The sequence below is a fragment of the Labrus bergylta genome, chromosome 21 (assembly GCF_963930695.1).
Source record: "Labrus bergylta chromosome 21, fLabBer1.1, whole genome shotgun sequence".
Lineage (NCBI taxonomy): Eukaryota > Metazoa > Chordata > Actinopteri > Labriformes > Labridae > Labrus > Labrus bergylta.
Genome location: NC_089215.1, coordinates 3,055,296 through 3,078,425, shown reverse-complemented (window position 1 = coordinate 3,078,425; position 23,130 = coordinate 3,055,296). Strand labels below are relative to the sequence as shown.

At 41.9% G+C, this 23,130-nt stretch overlaps 1 protein-coding gene across 1 annotated transcript in view; it reads right to left on the bottom strand.

Moving 5' to 3' along the window:
* myo1d (myosin 1D) overlaps window positions 1-23,130 on the bottom strand; it is a 116,856-nt gene that overhangs the window by 34,025 nt on the left and 59,701 nt on the right. The window contains exons 17-21 of the mRNA XM_065949393.1: window positions 13,508-13,731; window positions 12,229-12,367; window positions 11,958-12,062; window positions 11,663-11,776; window positions 3,684-3,838 (exon numbers count right to left, since the gene is read on the bottom strand). Of these exons, the coding sequence (XP_065805465.1) occupies window positions 3,684-3,838; window positions 11,663-11,776; window positions 11,958-12,062; window positions 12,229-12,367; window positions 13,508-13,731 (737 nt within the window). The remainder of the gene's footprint in view (window positions 1-3,683; window positions 3,839-11,662; window positions 11,777-11,957; window positions 12,063-12,228; window positions 12,368-13,507; window positions 13,732-23,130) is intronic.

Sequence of the window (23,130 nt, the reverse complement as noted above, 5' to 3'; positions counted from 1 at the left end):
TGCCATATTATTGTTTTTTAGAGCCAAAAAAGGGGTGCAGGGTCTTATCACACATTGATTTATAAGCTAACAGTAGTGTTATCTTAACCTGCTAGCCAGATTATGCTTCAGCATAATTTACAGTATGAACCACAGGCTGATGTTGGCCATTCGGCTAATGTCAAATAAATTCATTTTGCACCATGAGTGCTAAATCGCTTTGCAAATGTTTAGCATGCTAAGCTAACATGGTGATCAAGGTAAACAAGAGCTACAAATGCAATGCTAACTTAAAAAAGTTTAGCATGTAAAGATTTGCATGCTAAACATGAGAGCGTTATTTCTCAGACTAGTCTGAAGAAGAGCGTGTTTGCTCCAAACGTCCCCTATCAATAGAGCCTTTAAACGGGAGCTCCTTGGTGTGCAGATCTTGTTTGCTTCATGTTTTTAAGGACGTTGACATGTTATTGTATTTGGGTAACCCATGCAGTACTGTAGGTGCAGACTTGTGGAGCGGTTTGCATTTCTGCAATATGGTGACCATGGTGTGTCATCCTATTGCATCAGCTGCCCGTGCCTTGTTGTTGTTGATGTTGAGGCTCTTGCATATTTGTATTTATCTGGAAGCCTGCCATGCAATGTTTTATGCCTTTGGAGATTACAAAATGTACTTTTGATGGTTTAGTAACTTTTCATTGATGCTCTGCAAATGATCGCCCTGAGGTTTTTGCACGAGTTAAGCCGACAATTTATCCAAATCTTCCTCAGGAATTAATAAAGTATCTGACTCGTTCTGATGATGATGCTATTTAATTGATTTAAGACTATGGATACATCAAATGACTTAAAGTCTTCTATAAAACCCACAACATGTAACTTCTCAGAGATTGTTTATCATCAAGAGATGATGTTGTCAGATCATTGCAGTAATTACAGAGAAAGTGCAGCTTAAGACATGTCTGCATTGGCTTTGTTACGCAACTGCAGTTGTTGCTGTTCGGTGCAAATGCAATCTGAAGCTTCAGTGTGCATGTCTGTTCTCTGACCCACGCCACATTTCCCACACGTATTAGTCCAGACAAAGTCAAAAGGTCTAAATAAAAATCAGTTAGAGCCCCAAAGGGCAAAAAAATCAGCGAATTAAAAAAGAACGAGGGGTGAGGACAACAACGGGCACATCTCATTATTTTTAGCAGCACAGCTGGATTTAATCACAGATCCAATAGGATGAACTAAATCAAGTGCACTGGGTTTAATTAGGGACACGGGGTCCAGCCACTACAGTCACTTTTTTCTTTGTGCAGAAAAAGAAAGCAGAAGATGATGAGTACCCTCCATGCTTCAAGCTGTTTCAATTTACAAACATGAGCCTGAAGGACTAATGCAGGACTTAAAAGTACAATAAATCCAGAACGCCGCTGCTCGACTTCTCACACACTCCCTCCGGCACTTGTCACCACATCACCCCCGTCCTTCATAACCTCCACTGGCCCCCCCCTATCTCCCCAGCGTATCCCCTTCAAACTCCTCATCATCACCTTTAAAGCCCCCCCCCCCCCCCCACCTGAGCTCCTCCACTGGCACACTCCCACCTGCACTCTCAGGTTTGCTAATGCAAACCTCCTGTCCCCCCATGCAGGACAAACCATAGGTCCTGGGGGGACAGGGCCTTCTCTATTGCCTCTATTGCCTCTATTGCCTCTATTGCCCCCCCACCCCCCACCCCACCCCACTCACTTCCTTCAACATCACTAACAAACTCTGTTCTCATCCTCCGTCTCCTACATTATGTCTTCCCTGTTTTGTTTTCACTCTTTTGTTTGGTTGTTATTCTTTGTTCAGCATGCTTTAAAGCCTTCACATGAGCCTCCTTGTGTTGTATATCGTACAGATGTTCCTCCATTCCTACAGCACTCTGCAGGTTTCTGTATGTGTGCATTTACTGCTGTAAGCTCAGATGAAAGTCATCTCTCCTGGGATTCAAACATGACATGACAGAGGACAGAGGAAAGAAAAAGGGTGAATAAAATCACTTTTTTTCCACACACTTTCTGCAGGAACTATTTTTTTTAAATCTGTAAGATGTGAAAACAACTCAAGAGATTCCAGCTGATGTGTGTCTGCAGTAAACCATGAGAAATGATACTCACTAACAGGGGCTGAATATTTGGATAAAACACAGTAAACAGCTTCTGACAGCACCTCCTCACCTCACTACATAACAGAATAACATTTTAGGTAAAGGGTACATTTTAATGTCCACATGAAAAAAAGAAAACGGTGATCTGAGCACAACTTAAGAGTCAGGTGGAACGGGACGTGTGTGGGTGTTCTGGATTTACTGATGGTAAGCAGAGAAGACAAGCAGAGCCACTGCTGTAAAAGTGTCCTCATGTGAACCGGATCAAAGCTCAGGAGAGATTCTGGGAATCAGCCGCTTCTCCATGTTACAAAATCCTCCAATATCCATGAAACCAAGCTTCTGCAGACAATGTTCTGGCTTCTAAAGGAGGTAAACAAAACACTTAGGTGCTTGCATAAGGATTGAGCGTCTTATTATATTCAAAAGGATTATCTTTTATGCTCATATTTTGTAGTTTTTGAGAGAAATCGGGAGAGAGAGAAGTGAAGCTCAGTAAGTCAGCAGGTTTTAGAGAACATTGTATCCAGTACCTCTGTCTTTTATCTTAGTGAGCTTTGGTAATAAAACGAATGGTAGCCTTTCTCAGTGTCATGGCCTGAAGAGAGCTTTAGCCTCAGATTAAATTAACACAACGGTTCAAGTTAGGACAGCTGTGACTCAGCACTCTATCACGCCCCTTAATCCTGCTGCCACAGGGCACATCAGTCGATACCACACATCTGGACCTCGACTGTTTGACTTTGTTTTTCACAGAATTAAGCATCCTTGCAAAAGTGCTACTTTGAACACAATCATGCAAATTTTAAAGTAATAATATAAGCAACAACCTTCTGTTTTGATTTTATTAAGGATAAGTGTTTTTCATAATAAGGCGCATAGCTGAACTAATTGACAACGTTTTGTTAAGAGGCTTAAAACCCGCCTCAGCTCCAGCTCTCAGCCTGTCGTTAGGTTGACTGAAAGTTAGGATGAGACAGCATTTCCAACATGGAGACCGCTATCGATGTGACTCCAGCGCCCCCTGCAGGAACAGACGGCTGAGGTCACTCAGGCTTAGTCCGTTAATATTTACAGTCTATGCTCATAACGTGCTTCAATCTCATGGACTATTCATTCATTTATCTGGTTTAAAAGGAAATGGATATGAACACAGGGAAGCCAAAATTACAGGAAAAAATAATACTGCACCAAATGAGTAATGCGTTTGCTAAACGTTAGCTTAAAATGTACTTTCCAAATGTTTGGACACATAAGCCACATGTCATATAAGGCTACATTTTGTCCTGATATAATGCTGAGAGTGAGATAAAGTGAAAGTCACTGGGATCCAGTGTGTTCAAAACACACAATAAGTGAAAGGGATTTTTCTCAGAACAGCAAACACAGAGAAGAATTGAGTTGCCCTCCGCCTTCACCTCGGTGTCAGACACAGGTCATTTCAATCAGCGGACTGTTATTTACACTTTCTGAGCATTTAAGGACATTTGAACACGTGGAAATAACGAAGACGATAAATAGGTAATTCATCTCCACACATCACTTTCTCTCTCCCTCCTCTTACCTCTTGAAGTGGCTGAGCAGGGCGCCGACCAGCTCCCCGATTCGGCTCTCGTTGGCGGGCACCATCCCCTGCAGGCACACCACCAGATCCCGGCTGTCCTTGGTGTGGAACACGACCAGCTGGTCCTTCCCAGGAGACACGCTCACTCCGGTCACCTGAGACAGAGAGATAGAGGACGCACGATTAAACACAGGTAAAGGTGTTCACACGGAGAGCATACACAGAAACACAAACATGTGGAAAAAAGGGCAGTAATGTGTGTGTGGGGAAAGTAAACCATCTGTACAATAAACACACAAACAACACAACACCGGTGCTGCAGATGGATGTTAAATATGAGTCTGTTTGAGGTCTCTGCCTGATAAACTTGTGGACGAGCAGTTTTTTTCTTGTCACAGTCTTTTTCTAAATGTCACCGACTGCTGTCCTCTCTGTGGATTAATCTTTGTTTATAATATAACAAAAAACTATAAGGTCTACTCTCAAAGTGTCTTGAGATATGTTATGAATTAGACTGATTGATTGAATCAGAAAATGCTAAAAATGGCAAATGCTAAAAATGCAAAGAATCTCAGTATATCGAGGGCTTTTCCAAAATGGCCACTGAGACCGTCAGCTTCATAATGCCCTACCCAGAAACCAATAAGTGATGTCACTGAGACTACTTCCATGTTTCATACAAGCTACAGGGATGCTGCAGCAGAAAACAAACGTTTTACTAGAAATGGTATCAAAAAGCACAGAAGAACTGAAAACTTTGACAACCTGAGCTTTTCATTTAGATATAAAGAAACAAAAAATATGGCACTGAAAAAAAGATGAGCAAGTGGTCTAATACCTAGTCTCTACTGGTGTTTTGGATTGTTCCATCCCAAGGCTCAAATCAGCACTAGCAGTAAAGATTTATTGATCAGTATCCCAAAGGAGTCGATCGATTTTCTTCCACCCAGAGCCTCCAAACAACAAACCGATGGAGAGAAGCCGAGCCAAAAGGGGAATCCCAGTTTGTTGCGGTTGGCTTGTTTTGGCTTAAAAGCTCTCCAAAACAGACACAAATAGGAAGACACTCGATATCTCCACCTGTAAACACATCTGAGCAGGAGAGGAGCTCATTATGTCTCCATTTTCTGCCTCTTTTATCCTCCTTAAAGCTGTTGTTCTCCTTTCTTTAAATCTTTGCCTCTTCTGTCAGCTCCTCCCTTTGGTTTATTTCCTCTCTTCATTTGTCTTTCAGGCTGTGTTTGTTGAAGAAACCGCCACAGGGCAGGCAGTCAGGTGCATTAATATCCTCTCACCAGACTGTGATGCTGAGACTAATTCACCATCAGGGGGAGGACAGGTTGTTACCGCCGGCTAAAACAACCAGCTAGCTTATTTAGCTCCAACATGTTGCCTGCGACTTCCCAAACAAACACTTCACATAATCACCATGAATTAAAGCCTGAAGCCGGGGCCTCTCCGTCGAGCAATCCACCCGCAGTTAATTACAGAGAGACGATTACATTTACATTTATATTAAAGGCTTAATTGATTGGAACGACAGTCAGTGTCCTAATGAGCTGCGTAATGATACATTCTCGTTCGTTTCCTTGTCTAATTTTTTGACTTGATTCACCAAATTAGTTTTAGAAAGTTGGAAGTCAGTAAGAGGCGTTTATCCGGCCGGCCATCTGTTCAAGTGATTGTCTGTCACATAAATCCAACAAATATCGAGGACGATGATCCATTTAACTCGTGAAATAAGACTTATTTTTTGCTAGTATGTGTTGATAACAGAAGGTCTCTACACACTGAGGGACCTGCAGGGTTTTTTTTTGATTGAGATCACTGATTGAGATGGATCTCATAAAATCTTTGTCTTAATCTGTATTGGACTATCAATTTTCTTTAATTTGAGGCGTGGACGAGAAAAACAATGATAACCTTATGAAAAGCAACTTTTTATGAGGGTTGCTTAGAGTAGAGCAAAAATGCCAGATATTTCTGAGTTGCAGCTCCTTAACTGTGAAGATTTTCTGCTTTTCCTGACATTTTTTCATCAGCCAAACAATATTACTGATTGAAGGGAAAAAAAGAGGAGTTGAAATCTTAACTAAAAGGACAAAAGTCCAGATTCTTTCCAAGGCCAATATCAGTATTTTGATCAGTATCAAAGGAATATCTGTTAGGGAGTCCTGATATATCTGCAAAAGGCTAACGTTTCATCATCTCTACATATTCATATATATTTCACATAGTTGATATAGATTTGTGAAAACTGAAAGAAGTAATCTTAAAGGAGACATATTATGAACAATCCACTTTGTTTTTGAACATATATTTTGGTAACCTGAGAGTCTACTACCCACAAAATGTGAAATAAACCCATCCAGTCCTTTGTTTGTGGTCTGCATAAGTCTTACAATACAGAGGAAAATGCTTCGTTTCAAATGTGCTCTCCTTGTGATGTCACAGTGGGATTCTGGTAAAAAAAAAATCCCCTCCCCTCCACCCATGGACTCCACCCCCAGCCTAGAGCAAAACTTTTGGCTCCGCCATTTTTATTCTCTCTACAGAGGAGTGATGTCTACGGGGAAAACTCAGGGGGGGTCATTACATTTAAAGAGACACACACACCAAAACGGAGCGTTCTGAGAGAGCTGGTTTATTCAGGGTGACAAACCTCCTCTGGTGCTTGATTCATGTTATATTTTGACCAAAGCACAGCACAGATGTTTCATTTAGACCACAGGGGGACTGTTTGAAAAGGTGGAGAAGGGGGGATGATATGTCCTTTTTAAAATATCCGATACTCATACTACATTTTCTTTTGTTATTTTTTGTGAGTGTGCAGGCTGCATCATAAACACCTCTTTTTATTATTATTTTCTGTCCATGTGTTGACCCCTTAAGTAAATGCTGTGTGCAAAACTATTTGCTGGTTTTCTTTTATACGATCAAACAACTGTAGACTTGTCTTTTATGCGTCTCATGCCTCTGCTTAGCCTTTTTATTAAAACCACTACGAAGGTCTCAAGTAGGATATTAAATTCAAGTTGAAACAAGTTGACCCGTGAGGACTGTTTGCTCACGTCTCGTTACCATATTTAAATGCCACGATCCTAAACGGGTCTATTTTCAGTAAAAGCACTGCTGTTGAAAATCCGGACTATTGTTCAGCGATCAGACCGCAGCACAAAGGTTTAAGTCTTCTGCTCTCGGCTCTGATCCGCTCTGCTCTGTTGTCATGTGGACTTCAATTTGAAACAGCAGGTTCTCGCCGTGCAGTCTTTAGGGAACAACTTCTTGGTTATGTAACACCTACAACACAACAGCCCTGTTAAAATAGAAAGAGGGAAAAGCAGCGAGAACAAAAAACGGTCGGGGGCTGTAAAATTAAATGATGATAATACAATGAGCTAAGTGAGGCTACAAGGGCACCACTGAGCCACTTTGTCATGTTTACAGGGCAAAAATAGTCCCATTGCCCTTTAGATTAATGAATATTTGAGCAGAGTTACTATTTATGCTTCAACACCTTCTAATCCTGATCCTTGTGCGCTGTTTTGCATAATTTGAGAGATATTTTCAGTCACTCTTTTGTTCAATTTATTTTTTCTACAACAGCTGCACATGCACGCTATTCATCTCATTTAATAAAGATACATTCTGTAAGGTGGCCCTGCAGCTGTGGGTGGTGATGAGTGTAGAAAAAAAAAAACGTACACACCTATGAGAAGAGACAAATGGGGGAATGAGAGAAGAAAGAAAAAAAGGGGAAGGAAGAGCGAGCGCCTCAGGGATAACAAACAATCCTCACCGGGGAAAAAAAAGGGGGGAGGAAGCAGGAGAGAGAGAGAGAGAGAGCACACACATGCCTGAACGACACCAGACATCAGCTGATCTGCCCTGCCGCTCGGTATCCATGACAACATGTCTCCCGGGAAGTTGGCATGACAACCACGGGGAAGTGAGAAGCGGCGCGGCACAGCGAGGAAGAGGAGAGAGGGAAAAAAGAAGCGAGGGAGTGAGGTGGGGATGAGTGAAAGAGGAGGAGGAGGAGGAAGCAGGAAAATGGGGGAATGGGGAATGTGAGAAAGGAAAGCAAACACAGTGAAAAGCAGGGAGATGAGTCACTGATGCACCATTTCCTTATCTCTGTATTTGTTTTACTTAACGAGAAAAACAATAACAACAATAACACTGACGGTGCATCGACAGTAAATACAATTTTTTCAGGTATAGCCAAGGGGATTCTGCTGTGTTAGCCTATCGATGCTAATCAACAACAAGCTAACTGCTCTCCCCTCTGTTTGACCTCCTTGGATCGATACCTCCGCGTCACGCTGCTGTGGCTCTCAGCCTATACAGCACATCTCTATCACTACCTACTCCCCCCCCCCCCCCTCTATGTCTTTCTATTAAGGCAGTGCTTTTAATCATAGCCAATTACTGGAGGAGATTTTGTGTTATTGTGTTAAACTGTGTGTTATATCATTTATTATGTTTGGCTTTTTTGAATGGGTGTGTATGTGACGTCAGGGCTTCTGAAAACAGCCTCAAGTGGACACTTGATGAACTGCAGGTTTTTTGCACTTCCACATTGGCTTAATTTTTCAACACCGGAGGTTTCCTCTTGGTTCTACCTTAAGTTATGGTTGGAGGTTTATCCTGACTAGTAGAGCCAAACTAAACAAAAAAATGTGTCACCGGTGAAGATCATCATGATGAGGTCATAACTTTAGCCAACATCCTTAATCTCCAGCTAGTGTAAAATTACAGTGACACGCTGCACGAGGAAAACAAAAGAGGGATTAAAAATCAAAGTCATCCTTTGTTTCTGAGGGATTAAATCCATCATGGAGAACTCATCCCTGACGCTGAACAGCCGGTAAAACCTTCTGCTCCTCCTCATCCTCCGAGCTACATGAAAGATCCAAGTCTTCACTTCTGCCTACATTAGAACTATCTCAAGTGGTACAAAACCCAGAAATGTCAGGAGTGTGAAACCCTAAATTAGTAATTAGATTCAAACTAGGCTGTGTTTTATTTTATGCATAACTCAAGTGCAGATATGCAAGTGTGAAAATCCAAATAAATCTGAATTCTTTGCACCAAAAAACAGCCCTGAGACCTTTTAACATTCGTAGTGGTTATAAGGGGGAGTGAGAAAAATGCAGAAAATTGCTCCACCCTGGCGTAAAATGTGGTTATAGTGTGAATGCTGGGCTTTGAGTGTACTTCACAACTCTTGCTGTGCCGCTGTCAATGTGTGAAAGCTGCAAACCAAACTATGTGCCCCCTTGTCCTCCTACAGCGCTGATGGCTCCCCATATGCTGCGTTAGCCTCATCTATCAACTCAAGTGTGTGTGTGCTCGTGTTGTTGTGTGTGTCTCCCTTCCTCTCTGTGAATGAACAGTAACTACAAATCTCTTTAACTCACGCTGCACTCTCTCTCTGCCACCATCTGCCTGGACTCCATCACCACATTTCACCTGCAGACATTCAGGTGTCTCTCTATTTCTCTTCCTGTCACTGTGTCAGATTGAACACCGGGGCGTCGTGTCACAGTCGTCACTGCACACCGAGCTTCATATCTCACTTACCTCAGCTGACAACGGGGGCGTAACCCGGCTCACAGATTTAATGCATTACACCTTCCACTTCCTGTCTCATCGCTGCCTCACCTCCAAGGGTCTGAGGAGCGGATAAACTGCGTGAGCAATATTTGAGTCATAGCTGAGCAGGAGATGGACCTTTAAGAAATATCAATATTCTCATGAGCATTAATTATGTCTCTGTTTGCGGTCTTAAGAAGCTTTGAAAGTCCATACGCCTTCAGCTGCAGAAATAAGTTTGTAAAAGATTTATTTTGCAACATATTGTCCAGTAATCACCTCCAAAAAAAGGGATGCAATATAATACTTGTGAATCCATTAAATATGGAAATACAGCTGGAAAAGAGTGTCTGTAAAATGATCTGTCATTTGTTGAATCTGCACAGAAATGTTCTGCTGATGGTTTTTAACTGCTGGGGGGTTTATCTGCTGGAACATTTCTGAGACGGGCGTAATGACTCAGGTCTTCTAGTGGAAACATCACAACAACGTCAAGACTTCAGGAACTCTAATGAGCGTGATGTTAATCTCCACATTTGACTCTCAACATGGAAGCAATTAAAGAATATTTCCTCAAATGTCAAACTGATTTTTTTCTCCTCAGGTCAAATGAAAATGTTAAGAACAGTATTATGATAATTACAACAATTAATTAGAGGAAAAACATGATGAATGATTTTTATATTCTTAATGTCGCTGGATTTGTCAGTGTTTGTGAAATAAACAAACATGTAGCATGAAGTCAAAATACACACACACACACACACACACACACACACGCACACGCACACAGAACAGGCTAAACACACACACACACGCACACACACACGCACACGCACACAGAACAGGCTAAACACACACGCACACAGGTGCACACACACACACACACACACACACACACACACTAGGCTAAACAAACAAACACATAAACACACACACACAAAAACAGACACAAACACAGACACAAACACACATACGCACCACACACGCACACAGAACAGGCTAATTACACACACACACAAACAGGGACAACACACACATAAATAGACAGAACACACACACATAAACATGAACAACACACACGCACACACAAACAGAAACACACACAAACAAACACATTAGGCTAAACACACACACACACATACATACAAACAGGTACACAAACACACACATAAACAGACACAACACACACATACAAACATGAACAACACACACACACACACACACACACACACACACACACACACACACACACACAGTGGCACGTTCACCATGGAAACAGCCTCGTGTGCAGGGAGCATGTAGCAGCCTTAATGGGCCTATCACAGAGTGAACATGAATTAAAACCGGCCAATTGTGGAGCTGAATGAGATCTTTGCACATCGACAGTCAGAGTCAGGAGAGAGATAACAACGCTGTCACCTCTCACACACATCCAGGTACACACTGTCTCACATATACTGATAATACACACCTGTAGCCTAAAGACAGATGACATACTTTCTCTACAGTATGCTTCAATTGACAGGAATTCAAAGAACTGTACATTATAGGACGGATATCAAACATAATCCTTTTAGTTTGCTGAGTCTTCAGTAATTACACCGGGCAGTTCATACATTTTATTCCATTAGAGTGGGCTTTGAGAGCTCTCCAGCCGATATTCAGTACAGTCTGCGTATAATGAGATCGTCTTTGTAATTAATCTTTCCCAGAAGCAGTACAGTCCATAACGTAGAGATAATCCCAACGCCAGATTACTGCTGCTCATTTATCCACGTCTGCAAGGTTTAGGATTAAAAACACATCTCTGCCAGTCGTTTAATATGTGAAAAAAAAGCATTTAATGGCTATAATCTACAACTGAAAACAAGCTGAACATGCCACCAGGGGTGCATCTAGACTTTTTTTTTGACTGGGGTGGCCAATCAGACTTCAAGGCTGACTCCTCCCCTCACAAATAAAAGTTGTTTAATTGAGGGACTAGAGAAAAGAAGAATAACATACTGTACTCACTGCTTAACTGTGTTTCTAGATCACGCTCATTTCAGGTAAATTTACATGCAGTGTGAAGATACCAGCATAATAAAGATCGCTAGCATTAGCATGCTAACACAACAATGCCGCGCGAGTTGTTTTGGTTTCATGCTGGTGCTCAAGGGCGACATCTGCTGGATCAAAAAAATCACATAAAAAGCCTTTAAGCACAATCATTCTATTAACTTTGTCTCTTGACGATACAGAATCATCCACACACTGAAACTTCAGTTCAGCTGGTGTATGTAACGTCTTTTAAAATCTGCATCTTATGAGCCTCACTGTGTGCAGCGCCTCGTGTTTGAGATAAAGCAGGGAGTGAATCAGAAAAGGTTGTATCATACGTTGTAGAGGGGGATGCTCTTCATGGGTTTGTACTGCTTCAGGGGGTCCATCTTGTACAGGTGGCGGTCGGTGATGAGCACCGTCCGGTCCTCCGCCTTGTGGAAACGGTTGATCTGGGAAAAACACAAAAGCCGCTCATTAATCACACTGCAGGATCCGAGCTCACATCCAAACACCCTGCAGGGAGAATGTGAAGAGCAGGAGCAGCATGGTTTGTTTGTTTTGTAGAGACGAGATGCATGTTGTGACTCTGTGGTTAGTGGAGGATAAAAGGCCCCTGAACAGGACTCCTACCTTTCGCACGTTGCAGGAGAATAAAACTCTCATGAATTTGTCTTTCCGCTGCAACTCGCTGGAAACAAGTGTGAAAGATGAAGCGGAGTCGGGGCTGTCTCGCTTCTGTAGGAAAGAGAAAAAACACTTTTCAAGGAGTAGGTAAAGATGATTGGAAAGGACAAGTTTGTAATCTTGTTTTTATTTCGCTCTCTCTCGTGAATATATCGAGATTATAATACTGCTATTGTCCAACCCCCCCACAAAACGAACTGCCAGACCACCTACTCACCAGGTAGTTTCCTTCCCAGGCCCTCTGTAGTCCCAAGTCGACCCTCTGGCCCTTCAGAGCCTCTAGGCAGGCTACCTTGGCTCTCACCTGCAGGGCCTCTTCTGGAGACAGACCTTTGATCAGCGTCCACGCCCACCACCTGGAGGCAAAGCGCATCAAAACACACACACACACACACACACACACACAAAGAAAAAAAGTCAGAAGAAGAAATCGACTTCCTTTTATGATTTGACTGCACGACAACCCCGGTGGTTCAGGAACTGCAGCAGACCCCAAGCTGTGCTCTGCTAATCGGCCTTTCACTCAGAGATCCTGACGGCCGACATCATTCCGGACGGAGATTTTCTCTCTGTGCTCAGCTTCAAATGTGAAAAAAAGAAAAAGCCAACAAAGAAACATGGATTGAAAGGCAGTGATGAGTCTCTGAAGAGGAAGGGAAAAATCAATGCCCAGTGTGAGCCACAGGCAGGAGGAAACATGCACACTTCTTCAAATGGACTCATGTGGATGTAGAATCACACTCGAGGCCATAAGTCCCCTCCTGTGTTTGCTTTCTGATCCAATATTTATTCCAGCCAATTTGAGATTTTCATTAAAAAAAGACATTTGTAAACATTTTATTTTGAAACACTCAATTCTTTGCCTCTCTCTTAAACTCTGGATTTGAGAAGAGATGGTTGAAAACAGCAGCTCTGAACTGCCTGCAACCTTTAAAGAGGACATATCATCCCCCCTTCTCCAGCTTTTCAAACAGTCCCCCTGTGGTCTAAATGAAACATCTGTGCTGTGCTTTGCTCAAAATATAACATGAATCAAGCACCAGAGGAGGTTTGTGACCCTGTAGAAACCAGCTCTCTCAGAACACTCTGTTTTGGTGTGTGTGTCTCTTTAAATGCAATGAGCCTCCCCCTGAGTCTTCCCTGTAGACATCACTCCTCTATAGCGAGAATAAAAATGGCGGACCTGATCAAAAGTTTTGTTCTAGGCTGGGGGTGGAGTCCATCGGTGGAGATATCAGAGGAGGGGAGGGGATTTTATTTTTTATCAGAATCCCACTGTGACATCACAAGGAGAGCACATTAGAAACAGAACATTTTCCTCTGTGTTGTAAGACTTATGCAGACCACAAACAAAGGACTGGATGGATTTATTTCACATTTTGTGGGTCGATAGACACTCAGGTTACCCAAATAAATGTTATATATATATATATATATATATATATGAATTTAAAGGTAAAGTTACTAATCTTGAAATTGTCACATTGTCTGTGTACCTGTTATAGATGTTCCTGAGAGCCTCCTCAAACTTTCTCAGGACTTTCGGAGGCGTTGGCCACTTCACGTGTCTGCCGTAATCCTTCATAGATCGCACATTTTTGAAGCGCCGGTTCACCTCCTTGATGTATGTTTTGACCTTGTACCGTCGGTACGCCCGCAGGATCACCAGGGCCGCTTTCATCCGCCGGTATCGCATCCTGGCTAGGGTGCCCCGCCACACCTGGAGACACAGGAGGAGATGGAGAACATGTATGATACTGCTGCTACTGCAGAGATAGCACACTAATGGGATAAACTTTAAATGTCAATAATTCTTAGTGGGAGCTTTAACTTGATCCATGTTTGACTGAAAACTTGGTTTCTTAAGGGTTACAAAGAGCCAAGAGGGCTGATAAAAAACTTCTAACATCTGACATAAATGTGTGAAATAAGAGGGTAGAACCTTTATCTACTGGAAATGTTTTTACTAGCACAGAGGGATCGGGGAATATTTAGAGCTGCTGTATAGACATTTCTTATTAATGTGGCCATTTTAAGGTCTTATAGAGCGGTGATTAATAGCTCGCTATAAAAAGGTAAAACCTCTGCACGCATTTAAGAATTATGAGGAGTGAAAGCACAAAGTAAAAGCCGTAAATTCAGATCGATGTTGCTACAATAACTAATATGTTAAAGTGTATTTCAGCATGTCAAACTGCCATTCTCATAATTTACACTCCTACAGGAAACTCATGTTTCTCATTACTAAACGTTAAAACACATGTTTTACATTTGTATTTGTTGTATATCAGGGGTTTGTTGTGTCTGGATTACATGGATTCAGAACAAAACAAGGTCTAAAAATAAGGACCCCAAAGTCTGCCTGTAACCAAACATAGGTTGAATGGCTATCAGACCCTTTAAAACATGAATAATAAATGTAAGTGGGACCCAGGGGAGCCATAACTCCTGATCCTAGACCTCAATAAAATCCCCACCATATGCTGCCCCTCTTACTGTATTCTCTCTCTCTCTCACGTGCACAATGTCTTAATTATTTACATGATTGTTAGACTACGTCGAACCTTAATAATCAGTGAAGATTGCATTTAGAGTCACAAACCAACAGACACAGGTTACAGATAACGATGCATGGTGCATCGAAGGCTCACTCCTGTATATTCAATCCAAGCAGTGAGCAGAATAATCACGGAGAACAATTTAATCTTTCAGAGTGCGGGGGTAGGCCAGAGGCTCCGACAAGGATTTCTTGCATTTGCATATTAAAAGTGTGGAGGATTCAGTTTCCACCTGATGAGACCGGTGCTGAGATAATTGGCAGAGAAGAAAAGAAGTCATGCAGCAGCGGAATAAGGAAGCAACAGATTCATTCATGTGATTTATATAACCTTTTGTTGCACCACGTCTGCAGAGAAAGTCTCACTTTTCATTGTAAGAAATGTTGCATGAAGCCATATCGAAGATCTAGTTAAGACCATGTTGTGTTTAAAAAAAAAAGCACGACTATTTAGACTCCTTTGCCTTAGAGCAGGGGTGGGCAACTGGGGGCCCGGGGGCCACATGTGACCCCATCAACCCTCAGGTCAATTTTTACATATCCATTAATTAATAAACCTGAAGAAAACTTGACAAAATCTGCCATGAAATCATGAAAAACAGAAATATGTCCATAATAATTAATCAAATTGAGTTAAATTTGAGACATAATTGACTGCAATCGTTTTTTGTATAGTACAATTTAGCCCTCTGGCAGTGAGAATTTAATTAATGTGGCCCTTGATGTGACCAAAGTTGCCCATCCCTGCCTTAGAGTTTATGTAATAATGTACTAAGTCTAGAAATCTGAAATCTGTCCAAATGTCCACACATAGGACCTCGAGCTGACTGATCTTCTTTTTCTGAAAGAAATCTTGGAATCAGGTAAAAAGAGTCAGAATAGCCATTGGCCTTCTTCACTGTACATGTCTGTGTGTCTGTTAAGAAATTAAAATCATGAGATATTTAAATTAACAGAAGAGTTCCTTTGAAAGACTCGTCACATTTTCTCAAGCTTAAGCCCCCCTCAGGTGTATTTTTACATTTTAGGGATATTTGAAACGTTCTTATGTCAGTTGACTACCTTTATTTGGCTTCAAAATGTCTATTCAGAAACCAATGGGTGACATCACAGAGACTACGTCCATATTTTATACAGTCTGTTCTCTTGTCCCCAGGGGAGCCTTTACAAAGAGTTTTGACCACAACCCCATTTTCTGTTTCAAAGTGGACTTAAACACTGTAGAGTATAAAGTCTCTTACTGTAAGTGTGACTTTAAATAAACACTTTATAAACCAAATAACATGAAACATAGACTGTTAAATGTATCTTAAATCTTTTCTCTTGCTTTATCTACCAAAGACAAAACAATCTTGAAAATCTCTCCCCTGTTATTTATTTCTGTTTATGAGAAGCAAACCCACATCAGGTTTAAAAATAGCTCCCCTCTTGCTGTGTTACAGTAAGTCTCAAATGTTACTTCTCCGTTTAAAGGGCAGCAGACGACCTTCTCCCCCCCGTTTCCTCCACGGTGCTCTATCTCTAATACATAATGGATGAGAGTGAGAAAAGAGGAGCGGCCACTTATGCATCAATAATCGACCCCTCCATTGACTCTCCCACATGCTCAGGGTGGCAGGAGTGAGAGGAATGAACGCGCTTTTCCGGAGGACTCGGTGAACGAGGTTAGAAGTTACTCTCATTTAAATTCAGACTGTATTCAGAGGGTTACAGTTAATTAGGCAGCGTTTTAAGAGCAGGTGATGGGTCAAAAATGACTGTCAAAAAGGCCCAGGTGGAAATGCTAGACTACATTTCCTTTTCTGCTCGAAAGGAGCTGCAGGTCAGACTTTAACCTGGGTCACCTGCTTGGAGGACGTCAGCATCTATACATGAGGTGACCTAACAGGGGATGACATTTTTGAAGGCTCTCAAATCTGTGGTTGCATTTCCAGAAAAGATGACCTCAAACATTTCCTGTTGCATCTCACTTCTCATCGGGTCTTGTTGTTTTTGATTTGCTAGCAGGTTTAGTCCTCAGCATTAAGGCTTCGTTGGGCTTGGATGCTGATGTTACAAAGGTTGTATACTTTGATCTGTAACTGCTTAAATTAGAAGCAGGGTGGATGAAATAAATAATCTGCCAGAATTTGACCAATCAGAAATGTTCTGCACCGCAAACCCCACCCCAAATGTTTTCATTTCTTTGAGAAATTACCAACGCAGGGACTTTTGGGGGTAAAAAATGTCATTTAAATGTAGTTAAAACTCTTGTTTCTTCACTAAAAATGCACCCAGTTCCTACAAATGTTCCTAATTCCTGTCAAAAGATTCTGCAGTGGCTTAAGGCTGCATCATACCTGGAATTCAAACCTCTTAAGGTTAGTGAATAAGACAAATCTTGTGTTGTCACTATTTAATTTGATCTATTTTAATCATTTGCAACTTTGAATTCATCATTTCCATGTTGATTTCTAAAATGCATTTCCTGTTAAAGCCTCTGAGAGCGGCAGCTGATGTGATTTATGTTGTGGTTTAATGGATATGCTAGAGTTACAGAAAATGAGAAGAAGAATACTGAGCAGCATTTTCGTCTTCATTATCAATAATCTCAATCAACGACAGGAAGGGAAGGAGAAGAAGGAAATAGAAGACGGCCAATAAAAATAATCATGTGCTGCAGACGGAGGCCTCGTGTAAGGATCGGATGAAACAACCATGACGGTTTTGATCGGACCACAAGCAACTGGACCACTTATCTTATCTATTCAGTTACACCTACTGCTACTTGTGTTGTGTTGCTGCAACACCCGATTCCTCCCTTATCTTATCTCTTATCTTAAAATATCACAGTAATTAAATGTTGTCTCCTTTTCATTGCAAACCACTTGTCCAACCGATCACACACAAACAGTCCCGCCCCACATGAAACACCAAATAACAAAGCAGAAATGTGGCCAAATTAGATTTCCAGCGAGAGCTTGGTGAAGATGTTGCCTGCATGTCATCCACATGGTGCATCATGTGTCTCTGCCAGATCAACAACTGTGTTTGTCTTTGCTACAAATCAGTAATTACATCGTGAAGCTCTTAGGCAGGAGGGGGGAGGAGCCAAGAGGAGATAAAAAAAACAAAAAACGACCATAAAGCAACAATGAATCACATAAAACGTCTCCACTGTCTTCATTAAGGTGTGTGACAGGTGGAAAGTGGCGCAGGGTTAGAATTATGATGGAGCCAATCAACCACCCACACACACACACACACACACCATAAAGACATTTTCCAGCCTGGCTGCGATGACGCTGGTGAGCCGATGAGGATGACACTCGGGGGAATGTGGATAAATCAGGCCAATAAAAAAGGCCCCCGTCGGTCTGCCCCGTCCTCTTCAGTCCAATAAAGCCATCTGATCATCCTTTCAGAGACTCTGCCATCATGGAGCCCGCCCTCACCACCAACCCCGGGATTTACGAGCTCATCAAAGCCAGATTGGGGGATCTAACATCGCAACAAAGTGGGGCAGATTGCTGTTTTGTTTTTTTTTTTCTTCTTTTTTATACGAGGGGCCGGCTGGTTTGAAAAGCATGCTGGGTAAAAGAGCATTCCCAAATCAAACATGTGCCAGCGCAACAAGCTGGAAGGTGTCTGTCGATGTGATAAAGCCGAGCAGAACACAGACGGGGCTCCATTGACCACGTTCGATTGGCGGCCATTTTCCTCACATTAACGCTGGAAAGTAGGCCTCCAGGATACGACACAAATACGGGATGTGCTTTGAAACTGTTCAATGTTAAGATTCGAGATGAACACCATTAGACGACCAAATGTTGTCATCCTTGCTAGTCGCCACCAGAATCACTTGTTGGTAGAAGTCATTTCTGTATTTTTTTATTGGACGACAATGTTGGTTAAATGTTGAGTCTACACTGTTACGTCTGATTTATACTTCTTGGTTGAATCTAAACGGTAGCTCTGTATCTATGTATGTGTAGCCTGACGTGCACCTTCTCAAAAAATATTTAAACCATGGAAACGAGGCAACCACAAGCCCTGTGATTGGACCGCTGGGTAGCAGAGAATTTCCTGCACTTACAACATTTCTTCATCTTCTTAATTTCTTTTCTTACTGGTTTTACTATTTTTATCTTTTACTTATTACAGTCCTTTTATTTATGCTCTTATCTTAACTCCTCTTATGTTTTAACTTGATATTTTTTTTTATCTTACTTTGTCTATTTATGTTTAATATTTATGTATATGTATTGTTTTTTTTTATATTTGATTCACTTGTTTCTATTTCTTTTCCTGCTCTTACCTTCTTATTGCTGTTATCTTTTGATTTGCTTTTAGCTCTTTTAGTTTCTTACATCTTTTTAAATCTCTGTTCCTCTTGGTCTCAGCTCATGTTGTTGGGTTCTTGTGTTGCCTGATAGTTCTTATGATGGTTCTTGTGTTGCCTGGGTTCTTGTGATGGTTGGGTTATATATGTCTGTTGGGTATCGTGTACTTTGTGTTCTTTTCTGTTGAATTGTATTTAATTATTTTTAGTATTTTGCATTTGTTCTGTTCTTGCTGTTGTTTATGTTCTTCTGTGTTTGGTTTAGTTTGTTCTTGTTTTTGCTGTTTGTCAAAGCACTTTGTAAACCTGTGTTTTTAAAAGGTGCTATAGAAATAAAGTTATTATTATTATTATTGTTTCTGCAATCACCTCCGTTTTCAAAATCCTGACTCCTATATAATATGCTTGGTTTCAGTTGCCATGGTTTCCTGCACACTAACAAGCACAGAGGAAGTAAAACTGTCAGTAAAACAAGCACAGAAATCGCACGGCCAACCAGCGCTTGCAGGCAAAGTTTTGCAGAGCGACCCTGCTGCACCAACGCGCAAGAATGTAGCGCTCACAACGGCGTCGGCCACCATGGCGTTTACTCGATGTAGAAGTAAAAATGAAGGCTTAAGGCATGAAAAGTTCCTGCAAATAAAGCCTTTAAATTCAACTGCATGTCTGCATAATACCCTTTGTAACAGAACAGATATATGCATAAATATGACATTTAACGCATGATGTATTTTGATTTCACAGGAACCTTCAAGCTTGTGTTGAAAAAGGCCATTAATCCAACTGCAGGGCATGGCAATATAAAAGGTCCAACAACAACAAACCCACCCCCCCCACAGAAGACCCTTCACCTTGCTGTCACCTACACCCAAATTCCAACACGGAAAAGACAGATCGGTGGGTCTGTGCCATTGACACACTTGACTGCAATCCGCTGCTGAACGCCTGAGTTTCCACATCCTCTGGGGATATCGAGCCGGTTTTCCAGTGACATGCTCGATGCACATTGTGGGCGGAGGAGGGGGGGATGGGGGCGAATCAAAAGTGTGTGACACTATTTGGTGAGGCTGCAACGTGCTTTGACCACGCGCTGGGCCGAGGATCAGGCCAGCAGCCATTAGCATAAATCAATAAAGAGCTTCAATGAGCAGCACAGAGGCGGTGTCACCAAACAGCCTTCAGTTAAGCTCCCAGTGTAATGTCATTTTAACATCAAGCTCTGCAGTAATGTACAGGACACTGATGTGAAACCAATGTGTTCTAACACTGCAGTCTAATTAGAGGGGACAGGATTGGAGATATAATTGAATGCCTCTGAATGGCCCATCCATCAATTAGATTGTGACCGCACGGCATAGATCGGAGGAATTTTGCCACCGGTCAGCAGGATGTGCTTAAAGTAACACACATCATTTAAACATACTGAAAGCTCGACTCATGAAGGGACGATTTGGGTTAGCCCTGGCAGGCTTTCTTAATGTGGCCAGGATTATATTAAAAGAACTGAAAAGACTCAAACACACCTCGCTACAAAGACTGGATTATATTTATGAATGCTACAGCTTCCTCTGAACTGATGTGAGCCAAGCTGAAAGACGGACTCCAAACGTTGTGTTCCTTTATGCACATAGAAAATAAATAAGTATATCTTTGGGAGCCGTAGTGTTGTGAGTCTTTGAGACGAGCTGAAAGACTCTTTGTTAAAATATTCTGAAGTGTGAGGCAGCTTCAGGCTGATCAGTCTCACTCAGCATACTACACATCCTTTACCATTATTACTAAAATTGTTGTTTTAAAGCTATCTTCTTCATTGTTGTTGTTGTTGTTGTTGCTCTGTTTGTCTTTATCCATGTCTTTCTTTCTTGTTGCAGCTCCCTCTATCTCACTTTCCATGCCCGACACAGTTTCCATACTTGGGCTTGAAACAGTGACCCTCCAAGATCCCAACCCAAGCCTTTATAGACCGTGGCGATTCTAGAGTCTGTTGGGGCCCCGAGGCAAAAACGTACCGAGGGCCCGTCCAACCAACACTGTGCTGTTTTCACTTCCAGACAGAAAATTCCTCTTAATTTTCATGCATGATACGCTTAGCAGGGCAACTAGAGGGAGTTCTCCTACAGTCATTTCAAAATTTGCACAGTTTGAAGTATTGCTGTGGTTCAAAGTTTGTCAGACCTTGGGGGGGGGGGGGGCCTTGCCTGTTGAAAAGCAGCACCTCTGTTTACAGAATGCGCTATACTGCATTGCTTTAACAGTAAAGCCTCTTCTCTTCTAAAAAAAAAAAAATAGCATGCATATTTCTTTGAAGTCTAAAAAAAAACCATGTTGAATGCGATTTGTTGCATTTGCAAAAGCTGAAACCAGTTTCACGGTCAGCATCCTAAACCCTTTGGCCACTAGTCGTAGACCCTGTTTGTTTGTTTATTATTTTAATGTGTTTGTATGTTTGGGTTGGAAGCTAAATGAAAGTGGCTGAATCACTGTGAGCCACACATCGGTTGCCATGGCGATAACCAAAGTTTACACCCTATCAGAGTTATACTTTTAACTTGCCCAAACTTTTATGCTCTGACATATTTAAAGGCTCCAGCTTCAAGAAAGAACAGGAAGTCCAAAGTGAGTGTGGAGCCCTTGTAGGTTTGTTATGAAATATGGCTTCTAACTGGAAATGATTACATGACTAAGGGCAGTGTAAGTGGCAGTATAATACACGCTGCATACAAAATAGGACGTTTGCAAATTAGGCTTCATTATTCACGGTACAAAAGAACTCACTAAATGCTTTCCACTGAAACAAAGACTCAGTGGTGACGCAACATGATTAGAAAAAAGTCGTCTTTTCACAGAGAAAGTAAGAAGCTCATTTTCTCTCTCCCTGCCAAAACCTAGCTGTATTGTTGTGACAAAAAAAAACTTAAACCGTCCTGCTTTGATCTGCAGGTTCATTCTCACACACTGAAGGTTTTGCAGAAGTGATTGCTTTTGATGATAACTGAAACACTTTGCAGGTTCAGGGGGGGGATCAATCAAAGGATTAGGGATCATGTTTCTGCTGAGAGACGGATCAGTTCTGGACAGTTGAGCAGAGGAGAGGCAGAGCTAACAAGGCGAGAAGAAGCCTGTTATTCACAAGAGGGCTGCCCATAGATGAAACTACCTTTTCATGTCCGAAAAAACTTCAGATTTCATCTATTCCTGCACAATTAACTGCCTCAAAAACACGAGTTATCCAATACAAAATACGTCTCTATCCCTTTTCTGGTCTTTTTCATTCAGCTTGATTCCCCCCGTGGCCGCGTTGTGAAAGCCGCCTACCCCAGGATATAAAGACTCTCCTCGTCTGACAAACCCAGCGCCGCACAGAGACTATGTAAAGCTTTGGAAAGCAATTAAGGCGGCAGCTCAGAATACACGAGGGGGGGAGTCTCCCCTTCTCGTCATCATGGCTGCTCTGACAAGCGGAGAGAGTTAATGTGATGTGGATAGCTGAGCTTGAACTTATGAAATATTCATTTTTACCACAGAGAGAAGGTGTGTGGGGTGGGGGAGGCTTATGTTTAATTTAAAACATCTGTATTTATGTTTGATAGGGAGCCTTTTTCTTACAGTCGATGTTTCATAAAGTGGTAATAATTTGATTGCTTTGTAGAAGGAGGAAGATTGAACACAGGAGGATGTAGAGCCATCACTGATAATGCACACAGGGCTGAGTGCGATACATTTCAGGACGGGAAGAGGAAGGTCGGATTATGTAGGAGCACATAAGAGAAATGGTGATGGGAGGGGAAGCACACAAAGGAGGGGGCTGAACAGCCGGGTCTTGTGGGAAAAACAAGAAACCGGGTTTGTGGGGGGGAAAAGTCCAAAAGGAGCAACGACCTCCTCCAACAAAGCTGCATGAAGAAAGAGAGATTTTAGGTGAATAAAAAAAAGGACCTTCAGGCTGTCAGCGTTTTCTCTTAAATCAGCACATACCTGGAACACTTTATCCTCAGAGCGAGGGAACAGCGAGTCTCTGTATCACACTTACAGTCATCATTTGGATACAAAGTGGTCATGTTTTTGTTTGAGTGTATATTAGATCTTGTGCTCATGTACAATGCATACTCTTTTTTGTTTGTGACATTTCATTTGTGTGTTTTAAAATCCTGCTGCTGGTTTATAAAGCGCTTAATGGTTTAGGGCCAAAATACATTAGTGACCTCCTGATTAATTAAGAACCATCCAGACCGCTCAGGTTG